The 15,695-nt window shown below is 33.4% G+C and overlaps 1 protein-coding gene across 1 annotated transcript; it reads left to right on the forward strand.

Annotated features, from left to right (window-relative positions):
• Positions 1-3,474: 3,474 nt before the first annotated feature.
• On the forward strand, positions 3,475-15,386 carry LOC143075167 (uncharacterized). The gene is made up of 8 exons (XM_076250497.1): positions 3,475-3,511; positions 6,091-6,502; positions 7,281-7,572; positions 8,279-8,441; positions 8,789-9,071; positions 9,990-10,175; positions 12,331-12,386; positions 13,587-15,386. Exons 2-8 carry the CDS (start codon positions 6,110-6,112, stop codon positions 14,776-14,778), a joined length of 2,565 nt encoding a protein of 854 aa, XP_076106612.1. The 5' UTR covers positions 3,475-3,511; positions 6,091-6,109; the 3' UTR covers positions 14,779-15,386.
• The last annotated feature ends 309 nt before the right edge of the window (positions 15,387-15,695 follow it).

The following is a 15,695-nucleotide window of genomic DNA, read 5'->3' on the forward strand; positions in this document are numbered from 1 at the left end:
AATGATATTTAGTTTTTAAAAAAAACAGGGTGGGGGGTTTCACATGTCCTGCCTTGTCTCAAAAACAATATATGGTTATTGCTTTAAACTTAGAGACTATTTATGATTATTGCATAAAACTTCCACACCAGACGTCTGGTGTATCATGCGGTCATGGCGCAGCTGTTTATTTTTTGTATTTAGCTTAGTTCTCAACTAACACTCCATGTCAATTAGTAGATTGTGTCAAGATGTATTCAAAATTTAAAGCAGATAAAATTGCAATCTGAAATATCCTTAAGTTTTATTTTAAATTTCATTGGGATAGATAGTCAAAATAACCACCAAACATCGATGATCAGCTTACCTCTGCAGAGCACCTGAGATGACCCCAGGTGTTTGTGAGAGCACCTGAGATGACCCCAGATGTTTGTGACTCAATCTTCAAATGATCAAAACTATGTACGCATCATCTACCATACAAAGTCACTGAAGACTATTGTGTGTTAAAGTCTTCATGGTCTGCATTCTTCAGTAAACTGAGGATATTGCAATGGTCTACATTCTTCAATTTTTCGCCAATGTACATGTTATACTCTATTCTTTGTATACTTAATTGTTAGCCCCATTTTTCTTTAATCGTTATTTTTGTCGACTATTATCTACTGCCACTCTTTCCTATGTACATAAACACATCCTCATCAACTGCAACTAATACGATACAATCGGCCATTAACAAGGGCTAACTAATTCCTGCATAACAAGGCTTTGTATAGCGAGAAATCCTTGATCCAGTGGACTGCAAATGAATAGTGGTAGATTGATTTTTGTTGTTTATCCTAACAATCCTGTCGAAAAGTTTATGTGTTTGAGTTTATAAATGATACACAGTTAAAAGGGGGGGGGGGGTAAATTGAATGACTTTGCATTTTCGCGACGTCAAACTTACACAGTAAAGTCAACATAAATTTGGGGAACTTGTACTTTAAGCCAACAAGCAGCCCCTTTGAAATTGAGAAATAATTTAGTAAGTTTGATTGCGAGAACTTACGTTTAAAGTTCTACAAATGCATACCTGGTGGTAAATAAAAAGTCATGTAAAAAGTAAAATCCCAAAAATACTGAAATCTGAGGAAAATTAAATCGGAAAGTCCCTATAATCAAATGATACGGTTACAATATTAAAACAAACAATTTTACAAAAAAGCACAAAGGAATCTACAAACTTAAAAACGCATTCATTGCTTCGCGTGTCTGACGTCTGAAAATTTATACGACACATGAACAGGAAGAACTTTTGTCGTTCAATGTTTATTCAAACAATTGTTTCATATCCTGACATCGGACTCGTACATCTCTTAAACTAGGTTTTACTAAGTGTGCGTATTGAACGTTTTTTTTTTTTTCTACATTGGCTAGAGGTTTGATATCTTAAAAAAAACATGTTTAACCCCGCCGCAATTTTGAGCCTGTCCCAATTGAAGATCCTCTGGTCTTTGTTAGTCTTGACGTATGATTTTTAATTTTATAGTTTCATGTGTATAATTCGGAGTTTAGTATGACATCTATTATCACTGAACTAAAATTGAGAATGGAAATGGGGAATGTGCCAAAGAGACAACAACCCGACCATAGAAAAAAACAACAGCAGAAGGTCACCAACAGGTCTTCAATGTAGCGAGAAATTCCAGCACGCGGAGGCGTCCTTCAGCTGGCCCCTAAAAAAATATACACATATCATTGTTTAGGGGCTAGCTGAAGGACGCCTCCGGGTGCGGGAGTTTCTCGCTACATTGAAGACCCATTGGTGGCCTTCGGCCGTTGTCTGCTCTATGGTCGGGTTGTTGTCGCTTTGACACATTCCCCATTTCCATTCTCAATTTTATGTTGATATTGAAAGTCTTGACATCGAAAAGGATAAAATTCTTTGATAAGAAGATATAGGATTTACTGGAAAAATACTATAAACGATAATGCAAATGTTAAAAAGGAAAATTGTGTACTTCTATACTTATATGCCGTTTTATTTTCTCTTAAATATTGAATTTTTGTTACAAAATAATCATTCCATCATTTAATTGTTTATGTATTATACTTTGACCACATGTTACAAATTAATGTGTCTGAGCGTTATCAATAAATCTTAAATCTATCAGTAAGATCATAGTATGCATGGCATGCGTATTTCTCACGGCTCAGATAAATAAAGGCAACAGTAGAATACCGTTGTTCGAAAGTCATAAATATTGATAAATAGATGGAGAGAAAACAAATCCGGGTTACAAACTAAAACTGAGGTAAACACATCATGGCAACTATAAGAGGAAAACAACGAAACAACAGAAACACTAAAGTGCAACAAAAACTTAAAACGACAATGCAACACACACCGGCAGACGCGAACTATAAGATAACAACTGCAATTTTCCTGACTTGGACATTTAAATAAAAAAAAAATGGTGGGTTGAACCTAGTTTTGCGGCTAACCAAATCTCCCGCTTTTATGGCATTTAAGAAATAATTGATGCAAGCTATACTTCTTTGTAGTTTTAAAATGGATCCGTGATTATTTTTGCCCGATCATTATCATTATTTCGATTCTGATTAGGACAATTAACAGGTGCAGATCCAGAGCTTGAAGCGGAGGGTTTTGTGAGAAATGTTTTTGAACACTACAGAGACGTTTTCTTGTTATACCAAACCATATGCTTTTCAATAAATGGCACACTATTTGTTTATCCGTCATATGGTTACTTTAAATAAACTTTTGATTAGTTTAATTATTTAATTACAGATCGTATCTACCCGTTTTGCTGTATCACCCCTTGCATCTATTCCTCTGGCCGCGCACGCCAAGAAATTGCCTCCGTTGAAATTCTGCAAACACCCCATAGAGCAAATTACATGGATGATTAATATTGACCATTTGGTATATGGCCGTGTTCTAAGCGACACCGTCACACGTACATGAAGGTCATAAATTAATTTCTTGAATGAAATCAAATCTTTAGCTACTAAAGACTGCCGTAGGAGGTCGACCGGAATTTTTAGCGAGGATTTCTTGGCATGGTCATATCCGATGTACGTGTGTTGGTAAATTTTTGTGATCTTTATAATAAGACTGTTTGGTGGTATTTTTTTGTTTGATTTTGAGATTAACATTCACCATTTGCTTTACCCAATTTGATAAAATTCATTATTCTGCAGTAGTCAATATAGGCATGTGCAAAAAAAATATATTGGATTTCAGAAGAGCACTGGGTTTATTCACAAAGGCTAGCAAAAGAAGCACGTCATATTAGAATGTTAAATATAACGCTATTAAAAATGATAACATTACATGACAGGAATACAGTACAAATAAATGCTAGAACATAACGGACATAGAAATACACCAATAAACATTATTTCGACATGCTAACGGAGTGTTATTTTGTTATTCTGTTGAAATCCGGAACATTTCTTTCGTCCGTATACGTTCCAGTAATTTTTAAAGTTCGGTAATTTCCGGTCAAGAAAACTATTTTGTTTGGTAATATTTTCTGATAAAATATATTATACAAGTAAATCAATTAATTTCACCCTATTTTCCATATTGTATGAATTTTGCACATAGCATATAAAATATATTTACGATAAATAAATGTTTGTATACTCGCAAACTAACAGGAAATTGCTTTTCTATGTTGGGAACTGGACCCTGGATACTACTAAACTGCTAAACGAGTGAAAAAATAATGACATATTGGAACAGATGGAAGTCTTCTGCTAAAAAAGTAAAAAATCTACATTCAGGACTTAGTAGATATTTGTATTAGGTGTAAGAGTAGTCCAAATAGTTGTGAGGTCTTGGAAGGCTATTGTATGTATGTATGTACGTAGATCCCTCCGTTTACGGAGCACCCCTCGAGAGCTGTGAGGGTACAGTGGAATCCGTGTACACTCCCTATCGGGATTAATGGAGATGTGTCACTAACGTATTTACAATGTTCAATATTTACAAGGACAATCCCCACCAACACCAGGGAGTGTTAGGACACCGGGCAGAGTCTGTTATTATGGTGGAGGAAGCCGAAGTACTCAGAGAGAACCACCGGGCTGCTCGGCGGGAACAGACAAACCCAAGAGATATCAGCAGATTGATCTCCAGGTCAAATTCGGGAGCAACTTTGACCAACCGAGGCCCCCATAGTACCCATTCTAGTTTAAACTCCGGTCTGGGTACCAGAGATGTGTGTGAGAGGGTGAAAATTGCCCTTCTAATGTACTGATATTTTTAGCACCCCGAGTGAGAATCGAACTCGGGACCTTCAGCACTGTAGCCATCGGTCTTAACCACTAGACCACGAACTCACATATTTTAAATTTTTGCTTTGAAGCCTTCCTGCGACAATGTACAATGTAAGGCGTCAAAGAAAAAAAAATATAATAGCCTTTCAAAATGTCATAATTATTTGGACTAGGTGTAAGAGGTGCCCTTTAGGAGGCAATGGTACCATGTTCTTTTTATAGCAATATAGGTCAACAATATGGACATCAAATTCAAGTATAAATATGTATCTGCAAGAATGGCCAGTGCCAGCAGCAAAGTACAAAACATAAACGTTGATCTCAGTTGAGCTCTTCCTGATTTCCATCACTAAGACAGACTCAACGACAGACATAAAATTGAGAATGGGGAATATATGTCAAACATGTCAAAGAGACAACAACTCGAAATGTAGTAAAAATAACCCGAGAATATGAAATCACACAAAATTTCTCAATTCAACATATTTTGTTTACATGTTAACTTCATACATGTACCTAATTTACAACTGCTATAATAAACTTATTTACACTTTTGGTATTTGGCTGCCTCTGGATGACCTTATATCGACTCAGAATCACCTTTTGACGTCAAGCAACAATCACTTTTAAATTGTGACATCAAATATTTTAAATCATGATGTCAAAGTTTACCGGAACCTGTGTGATTTGAAGTAATGGTGGACAAATTTATATACAAGTGTAAATACTTCTATATGGTCACACTTTGCCCTAATTAACTATTCACAGATGAATAAATTTACAGCAGTCTTTAAAATTTTCTTATACGTCGAAGAGGTTATAGTAATTTGCTTAAGTTGAGAAATAATTTTACCAGAGACTTAAAAAAATCTGCATAAGTAAGCAATAACCTGTCATCGAAGAGAATGAATATAGATTATGTACATTTTGTACCTCTTAAAACAGTCCTAACCTGGGATTCTGATTTGCACATGAACATAGAAGACATGTTAAAATACAGTATAATGAATCGCTTCTCGTGCTGGATAACTCAATACTAAAACAAAAAGAAGGCCTATCATAAATTCCAATTTTCACAAATTGAGACTATTACAAATTCAGCCTATGGTCATGATGGTACCATCATACTTAATTTTACATGTTTTATATAAAAAACCTATACATGACTCGTGGGCTAATTTATTAGAAAATGATAAAGATTTTTGAAATGCATTAAAATAAACATATATATATATACATGTATGATGATGTGTTTCTCAATGTTTATATAAGTGATACAGTGTACATGTATATATGTGTTGTGAAATATAAATTTGAAAATTGATATTTTTAATTAACATAACTTCTATTTGAAATATTATTGTGATTTTATATATAGTCTGTACTTTTATGTTTTTTTATTGGTAAAACATGTTTTAATGATTGGTGTGTGTGTTTGAATTAATCCTTAGTGTTTATAATTGTAATATTGTGTTTGTGTTGAAAATTTTCTAGTTGATACATTTATTTTTCAAACATATTGTTTCAGTTGTATACATATGAATATATAACATTATAAATATGAAGATTTGTTATGATTATTGTGATTGTCAATGACCCAATGCATGAGAGACCAAAATGATGCAAAATGAGGATGTGGTGTGTAATCAATTTAGACGCACCCCAACAGCCAGAGAATGATCTTACACTGACACACCAAATCCGATTGGAATAAGTTAACTATTTTACATCCCAGCTCTCTCTCTAAATATATATTTAATCATCTTGTTTTGATAACATACATTCTAAATAAAGATGAATAATTGTAATTTTCTTTTACAGATTTAGATGAATAATCAAGATGGTGTTCTGTTCTGTGTTAAACTGCAAAATCCAATCAGGACAAGGCATTGCAATGTTCAAGTTTCCTGAAAAAGATTTGGAAAGGAGAAAAATTTGGATAGGCAAGGTAGCCTTAAAGAGAAAGGACTTTCAGCCATCACCATTTGCCCGTGTTTGTGCACGTCATTTTACCAATGACCAGTTTGTTATTGATCCGTCATTAGCTGTTTCTATTGGGTACAAACCGAAACAATTAAGATTAAAAGAAAAAGCTATTCCCACCATTTTTGACAACTATAGTGGAGGTATTGTATTGACAACACAAAAACCATGGAGAACATGTACACGAACAAATTATAAAACTTCAACGTCAGAGAAAGGAATAAAAAGGAAAAAGAAATATATGTTTACGGTAAGGCAACATGAAAGTATAAGAGGTATTACAGCTGTTATCCTAAGGCTAGCAAGTTAAAGGTTTGGTTGACTTGCTTGCTTGTTTGCTCAAGCATTCTAATTAAGTTGATATAAGTAGGCAGAGATAAACCGGTATATACATGATATACATTATATGTAGGTAAATTAGATTACTTGATAATACCCAATCATATTTAAATATAATGTGTACCAGTTTAATTCCACCTTTTTATATTGTTTTTAGATGTCAATCTTAGTTACAATGCTTGATCAAACATTTATATGCTAACAACTGTAAAAATCTCACATGTATACTCAAAATATTTTCAATGGAAGATCATAATTGTGATGTAAAATTCAATTTTTTTTTATGTTATCATGGTTATTGCTCTTTTTTAGTCAAGACAAATAATTATGTCTTTTTCATGGAAAGGGTTAAGGTCACTGTACCAGTTTTGATCAGGTTTAAACACCAAAAAGAAATAGCTATAGGATTGCTATTACATGTTTTCATGTTTGATGATTAAATTCACATTGTGATTATACAAAGTTACTCATTTTTCAAGAAAGAAGCCCCACCAGGTTGACATATGTTATTTACATACATGCAATTATTATGATTATATTTTATTCTTATATGATGTGCTTCTTTTGGTTTGTAAACAACATCGTGATAAAATTGTTGATATATCTGTATATCTTTGTACCAAATAATTACAAGTTGTTGAAACATATGCAATTTGTGCACTTATCATTTTCTATTGACTAATTTGTAGGATGAAGACACTGAAGACAGTGACACTGTATCAAGTAGTGATACCGATTCTTACATTGCACCAGATCATTCCTCCTTACAAGACAGCACTGAACAGCTGATTGATAAAACGTCTAAATCCATCGTAGAAAATGAGACAGTTTCAGAAACATTGAGTCAACCTATGGATTCAGCACCTAAATCTACAACTAGCAAAAAGAAGCCAAAGAAAACAGCATCAGAAATACTGCAAGCTTGTAAACTTGAGGCTGATGAGATATATTCAATAAAGTCTAAATTACCTGAATTACAAAGTGAGTAATTCATGTAATTCAAGGGCTAAAATATATCTCATTCTGGCAACAATTTTTTGTCATGTCTGCCATGAAAGTTGTATTGCTTTTCCTGGGATAATCATGATAATGGCTATGTATGGGGCTGGATTAACATATTGTTGTTTCCCCAATCCCTACCCTGCCAAGCCAGGTATGGGTAGGTAGGTAGGGAAATAATTTCATTTTTTCCAAAATTAGCTGTCTGATTCATGTTCACTGATTTGACTCAAATAAGATCTTTTTGTTTACCTTTTATGTGAGTGAAGAGGATTTTTATTGTGAAAATAAGATGTGGTATGATTGCTAATGAGACAACTGTGAACCAGAGACCAATTGTTGTAGATGTAAACAACTATAGATTACCATACATCATTTACACTGAGTGATACCCATACCATATACATTGTAGTAAGCTTTAAAAAAGGCCAGACAGGACAAAAAATGTAAAACAAATCATACAAGAAAACCAACAGCTTATTTCAAAAAATGATTTAATGTACCAAACTACAGATACCTTCTTTTGGGGATGTATAATGTGCATTTGTGTATAGTTCACACTCCATTTATGGTCAAGGAAACTTGAGAAAAAAAGTTTCTTGTTTGTGTAATACTCATAGACATTTTTGGAAATGTCACAACTCAAATATAATAGATTAATTAATGATGATTTGAATTTCTTTTACAGATAAGAAAAGAAAAAAAGTGATATGTGCTATGTCAAGAAAGAATGCTACACAATCACCAAACTTTGTTGAGAAGAGAGTTCTGGCAGCTAATGGCCTGGGTGATAGAGTGGTAGAATTCCCTGTTGATGGAGACTCAGAGGATGTCACTTCTTCAATATTAAGGTACACAAAAGATACATAGCATTGATAAATGGAAAGGTAGAGCATCATGTTAAGGTTCCTATAATTATATAAGATACATAGTAGGATTAAATGGTAATGTATTACAATGTATTAATGTAGAGTATTTTGTTTATAAGGCAGAAACCTAAATTTGAATAAAATGACAAAGTTCAATTAAGTTTTAAACAAAACTTATAATTTTTGAAGGCTTATTTAATGTTCTGGACAAAAAAATTAATGACACATCAGAAGATCACAAATAACATATAGTGTTCCAATATATTACTAGTTCTTTTGTTCTTTATGTTGGTTGACATAAATGACGATTGGATAATTTTACATTTCAGGGAATTTCCCAAACTTCAAGAAGGTGGTGGATTCATCATGTACTGGGCAGACGAGAATAGTCGTAATTTGATATTTCTGGCCTCTAGTGAAGAAAGTTGTAATGTTGATTTACTCTTCCAAATGCATTGTGGAAGTGTTTACATCAAACCTGCCAAGAATGATTTGGAAATAAATAAAGATTTGATATATTACCAAGGCGATAGTGAAACTTGGGGTGAATGTCAGATTTGTGGGAAATTGTTCTTACTGGAATACATTGAGGACCATGTAAACAAATGCAGGGTAGGAACTGAAATTATGTGGTTTATCAGACAAATTTTTTTTTTACTTTCTATTGAATTTACATACTTAAAATTCAGAAATTTGTGTGTGCATTTATCATATTTCTCGCAATTTTTGAGAATATGCCCCATATGAATAATGCTAGGTGGGCCTGAATTTACCTCAAAGTTGGTCATCAGGTGCAAAAAGCATCAATTTTACAGATTTTTTGTCCCATTTTTTTTTACCTCAAAAGACCAAAATATGCTGATTTATGTATCCATTTGTACAGTCTGCACATAGAGTGGACCCCAGTGAACACATTTATCACAACAGTTCCTTGGTCAGAGTGAATAAAATGCAACTTTTATATTTCCAATACCTATTGTTACAATTTTAGAATACTGTGGATTCATTATTATTCGTTGGATACCAATTTTCTTGGTTTTCAAGGGTACAGGAGAACCATGAATTTAAGTGTTCAAAGAATTACAAATTTTCTATCAGGTTTTATACAGACTTTGGCAAAACCACGAAATTACACCTCCATGGTGATGAAAAGGCAAGTTTTCTGCAATCCATGAAAATTGGTACCCATAAAAATAAATGAATCCATAGAAATAAAAACATCACACAAATTTCTGATTTACGAGTAATCCCTTCTCAATCTTTGTGTCAATTTCTGTTATTTTGGAAATCATTATTCCATCAACTAAAAGTAATCACCCAGGAGGAGAAACACAAGTATTATTTTTTTATAAAGCTTCTTCAGTACTGGTTTTCATGTACTTAGTGAATTTAACTGTAAATAAGAGGATAAATAGGAGAAAAATTTGTTTACATGTACTTAGAGAATTTAACTGTAAATAAGAGGATAAATACATGTTGAAATAGGAGAAAAATTTCTTTGTACTATTAAAGAACCATTTATATTTGCAGACTCATTATGATGACATGCTTCTGAAAGAATTAGATATGAAAGGAGAAGCCAACATTCCTTCACCAGTTACAGAGCTTCAACTATCTGTCACCAGTAATCATGTGACAACAAAATTTGATACTACAACCACAGTAGAGCCACAGCATCCTACTTCAGACATTAATCCAGGATCAGTGGATACACAGGTAGTAGAGAAGATACAACAACAAAACTGTAAACTAACTTATTTTTCTTTATACTTTTTCCCCATTTGGGAGGGGGTTGATGGGGGGTTTTCATTACAGTTCACGAAATGTTAAATTTGCTGATCACACTTCATAGGAAATACAATAAAACTGTTCACGAAAAGCAACAGTTGAACACCTTCAATCGCTGTTCCCAAAAAACCTTTAACATGGAGCAAGTTTATCAAATTGAATTGAAAACAAGTCATGAAAAATACCCTAATCACCAGTCACAGATAATAAATCCATGAAAAATGAAAAATGAATCATGGAAAGCAGATATCCACCGTCACAAAGGAGAAATTAATCTATCAGCCCCCTCATTTGGGGCGTCTAGCCACTTCATATGTATTTATTTTTTTGATTTTCATGCTGTATTTATGTAAGGATGATGTAAATATTCACGACTATATATAATTGCATAGTTTTTGTCGAGCCTGCAACCTTTGTTGCAGAAAGCTCGACATAGGGATAGTGATCCGGCGGCGGCGGCGGTGTTAGCTCACTTCTTAAAAGCTATATATTTTAGAAGGTTGAAGACCTGGATGCTTCATATTTTGTATATAGATGCCTCATGTTACGAAGTTTCCGTCAGTCACATGTCCATTGTCCTTGACCTCATTTTCATGGTTCAGTGACCACTTGAAAAAAAAGTTCAGATTTTTTGCAATGTTAAATTCTCTCTTACTGTAAGTAATAGGATAACTATATTTAGTATGTGCGTACCTTGCAAGGTCCTCATGCCCGTCAGACAGTTTTCACTTGACCTCAACCTCATTTCATGGATCAGTGAACAAGGTTAAGTTTTGGTGGTCAAGTCCATATCTCAGATACTATAAGCAATAGGTCTAGTATATTCAGTGTATGGAAGGACTGTAAGGTATACATGTCCAACTGGCAGGTGTCATCTGACCTTGACCTCATTTTCATGGTTCAGTGGTTATAGTTAAGTTTTTGTGTTTCGGTCTGTTTTTCTCATACTTTATGCAAGAGGTCTACTATATTTGTTGTATGGAATGATTGTAAGGTGTACATGTCTAGCGGGCAGATGTCATCTGACCTTGACCTCATTTTCATGGTTCAGTGGTTATAGTTAAGTTTTTGTGTTTTGGTCTGTTTTTCATACTTTATGCAATAGGTTTACTATATTTGTTGTATGGAATGATTGTAAGGTGTACATGTCTAGCGGGCAGATGTCATCTGACCTTGACCTCATTTTCATGGTTCAGTGGTCAAAGTTAAGTTTTTGAGTTTTGGTCTTTTTATCTAATACTATATGTCAAAGGTCAACTATATTTTGTGTATGGAAATATTTTATGATCTATATGTCAGTCGTGCAGGTTTTATTTGACCTTGACCTGGTTTTCAAGGTTCATTGCTCAGTGTTAAGTTTTTGTGTTTTGGTCTATTTTCTTAAACTATAAGCAATAGGTCAACTATATTTGTTGTATGGAAGCATTGTTAGCTGTACATGTCTGCCTGGCATATGGTTCAACTGACCTTGACCCCATTTTCATGGTTCATGTTAAGTCTATGTGACAGTTGTAATAAAGCTTAAGATTTAGGAGTATCAACATAATATCAATGATTAGTAAAGAAGGCGAGACATTTCTGTGTGTGCACTCTTGTTTAAGTCACAAAAATTGTGAAAATAGATCACTTGCCAAAATGATTTGGTTTACAGTAGTAGGACTCATCAATTGACCATTGATCTAGAAAAGACATGATGCCCATACAAAAATAGGTCACCATCACATTAATTAAACACATAAGAGGAGATTTCAATCAAATTTTCCATCAGGTTTTACGCTTTTTGAATGTTTCAAATTGATTTATATTTAAAATAAGTAAAGATATAGATCAAGTTGATATAAAACATAAATGGGAAAATTTCATTTTGAAAAAATTCCTAATACCTGGCTTGTTGAAAGTGTTTTTGTAGAAATTCAAAACTTTTCCTATGTAAAGTTTTTAATGTTTGGAAGTTCTTTGTATTTATTGAACTAAATTACAGATAAATCAAAAGAAAAGAGTATAAGGTAAACATATACATATTTGTTTATACATGTATAATGGCTTCTATGTAAAGAATTTCCTGTATTGTTTATTTTTGTAGCTTGGTAATTCACTAATCAATCAGACACAGACTATTAAAATTCAGCAGGTTTTGGGGTAAGATTTTATCTGTTATTTTATATGTTCCTTGTAAGATTTGAAGATATAACTTTTGTCCTGCTTAACTTGTATGATGATCTGACCATACATGATATTTAATATATATAAAATAAGGAGATTTGATCTGATTGCCATTGATATTATCCACAGGTGTTCATATAAGCAATTATAGGTCACTGTACAGCCTTCTTCAATGAGAAAAAATAAGTTCCTCATCTGTTTCTGTTGTGAGTTTTAAATGCTTTAAGCTTATTGAGAAAGTCATGTTCAAGGCAGAAATAGGTTACTACATGTATGTCCTAAATTAATGCTATTATACTTTAGCTTTACACTATATTCATAAACTGTATGTGTACAGCAAATATCCACTTTTTAGAAAGTTGACCATAATCCAAAGAATTTGGAAACTTATTAACTTAATTTTGTTCCTCTTTCCATGCCAAAAAATTGTTTTAACTTTAAAGTAAACATTTAATATAAAAGGAAGATGTGGTATGATTGCCGAAATATGCAGAAAACTATGAACGAAAAACAATAATATATCACAGCAACAGACAACAACCACTGAATAACAGGTCCTGGGTCAGGCACATACGGAATGTTGCAGAGTAAATTTTTTTATGGACTTACAGCAGAATGCATTGAGTGTGTAGTTAAAGGTTACATCTTTGGTTGTCTTGCTTGCTAGCTGAACAGTGAATTCATTATTAAGTTAGGTAAACTACCCTCCTTTAATAGTAGACTAGTCCGACAAATAAACAATGTATATGTCTGTATGACTAGACTACTTCGAAAGGAGGGTAGTATACATAACCTAATGACTTCACTGCAGACAGCTTACAAGCAAGCTAATCAAAGATTTTACCTTTGCCTTCACACTCAATGCAATCTGCTGTAACTCTCACATAATGTATATTTACAGTGTTGAATAATTTGAAATTTACCTTCAGCTGTATCTTCGTATTCAGGATATCATCCTGCCAAAAAAAGACTCAATTGACAGTCTGTTTTAACGGTTTAAAACCTAACAAATTGGTCTGATTCAGTTACTCTAGTAGCAACTGATCGGAGGTACTTCAATTCACACATAGTTAACTTAAAATTGACATGTATTTAGATTTGTGCTAAATTTCTGTTCTTTGGTAAATATAATATTTCTGAATGCTTTATTCTCAAACTAATTATACCTTATTTCAGTTCAAAGAGCGGACCAGGTGATAAACCCGATCAGATGTTAGTCGTTACTCAAGATCCAGGCTATGTAGATAGCCTTAGAAGTAATTTCTTTGCAATGCAACAAGAGAAACAGTTATGTGATGTGCTGCTGAAAGGGGCAGATAACTCCTACATTAATGCTCACAAACTTGTCCTCTTGGCCAGTGGGAGCCCATATTTCCATAACTTGTTATCCGGTCCTCAATCAGCCACCTGTAATCCACAGGTCATTGACTTTACACTCTATCCTTTTCCCGTTTTAGAATCGTTGATAAGGTATCTTTATACCGGTGAAATTATGATTCCTCGACCACTTGTCAGTAAATTTAATAATCTTTGTGGCGTGTTGAAATTGAATGCCCAAAATCTTTTAAAACATTGTTTTGCATCGTTTCCGCCTATAGGTAACTATACAGTCAGTTTACTTGGTGCTAAGAAATCAGATTCCATAGAACATGTAGAAGAGAATGCTAATTTAAGTTATTTAAAATCAAACCGATTTGTCACTGCACCGAAAAGGCTTTCTGAAAAACTTAGAGACATAATTGAAAAGAATGAAAAACTGTTTAAAGATGTTGGTATGAACAGTAATGCTAACTCAAAACTTAAAAGTAAACAAAAAAGAAGCTTTGACATTTCACAAGAGGAATACCCAATAGGCAATGTGATGGTAAAATCTACAGTACCTAGTTTGATAGTAACTGAGGAGCAGATTTGTGTGAAGACAGAACAGGAAGATATATCTGTGGAACATTCCTATACAAACACTGAGAATGCTAACCCAATGTTTAACATCAGTCAAGAGAATGACACACAGACTATGTTGAACAATGATTACCTTGAAGAAGATAACACCAACAAACTTAAATTTAAAACAAATTGTGACATTACGTTAGTGTCCGAAGGTCACACTGTAGATAATATATCTGATGTCGTTGTAAAAGTGGAAAACGTAGACATGGAATCGGAAAATATTCACAGTGATTATGAATCTAAAACAATGAATTTAGAATCAGAAAGTTCACACAGTCATTATGTCCCAGATATAGTGATAAAAACAGAGCCATGTGATGATGACTATTGGCAAAAGAGGCCTGAATTAGGATTGGAGTTAGAAACAGAAAGTTACGAAGGATTGGGCAGTGTGACAGTAAAGGAGGAACCAATGACATGATAGAAATTACAGAGTGGAAGAAGCAGTTTTATGAATATGTTTGAAAAATTAAACAATTCTGTACATTTTGGAAAATTGTTATCTTAAAATTCAAGGATAGAGATTACAGAGTGGAAGAAAGAAGCAGTTCCATAACTATATTTGAAAAAAAACAAACAATTCTGTTCATTTTGCAGGAAGTAGAAATCTGATTTTTTGCTTAAACTCAATTCATGCTTCAGAACTGAGGAAGGCATTGTCTAATTATAAACATGATGTTATACATTAGGGACTGGATGGGGTGCTTCTATTATGAATTTGTTATTTTTGTAGTCCATTTTTCTATCTTTTTTGCATCCTAATCGCAATTCTTGATATCTAATTTTCATTATTCTCTGTTCTTAATTTTTTGTACTCATTATTCTAAGTTCTCTAAACCACACCCAGATCATCTCACATGTATGTCTTAGTTTTAAAATTTCAGTTACACAGCTAACATCAGGAAGTATGGCTGTTTTAGACATTTTTGACCAATGTGATATATTTACACTCCTTGTTGGAAAGGGTTACAACTAAATTTAAGTTTTTTTTTATGAAAATAAGAGTCATTAAAAGTACGAGATCTTTTTTCTCTAATTTTTGTGCTATTTTCACATTTCCTGACCGGTGTGAGAAAAATATTTCTCCTCACTAGTGAAAAATCTGTTCTCGGCAAATGATTGGTCGAAATTTGATTATGACGTCTAAATGTTTTGTTTTCTTCTGAATTTTTCTATTGTGACGTCATGAAAAAAGGCGACCATGCCTGATGACGTCGCATATAAAGAACACAAATTTCTGAAAATCTTTGAAAAAGAAGGATAAAAATCATTAGAGAAACAGATTCCTACACTATAACTCGTGTATTACGATATTTCTCCACTCTCGACAGTTAAATT

The sequence above is a fragment of the Mytilus galloprovincialis genome, chromosome 5 (assembly GCF_965363235.1).
Source record: "Mytilus galloprovincialis chromosome 5, xbMytGall1.hap1.1, whole genome shotgun sequence".
NCBI classification, from domain to species: domain Eukaryota; kingdom Metazoa; phylum Mollusca; class Bivalvia; order Mytilida; family Mytilidae; genus Mytilus; species Mytilus galloprovincialis.

Excerpts from the sequence above, each read along its gene's own strand:
- LOC143075167 (XM_076250497.1), top strand. The coding sequence starts at position 6,110 with ATGGTGTTCTGTTCTGTGTTAAACTGCAAAATCCAATCAGGACAAGGC. Across the intron at positions 8,442-8,788 it reads GTCACTTCTTCAATATTAAG|GGAATTTCCCAAACTTCAAG; the intron begins GTACACAAAAGA and ends TTTACATTTCAG. Across the intron at positions 10,176-12,330 it reads CAGGATCAGTGGATACACAG|CTTGGTAATTCACTAATCAA; the intron begins GTAGTAGAGAAG and ends TTATTTTTGTAG.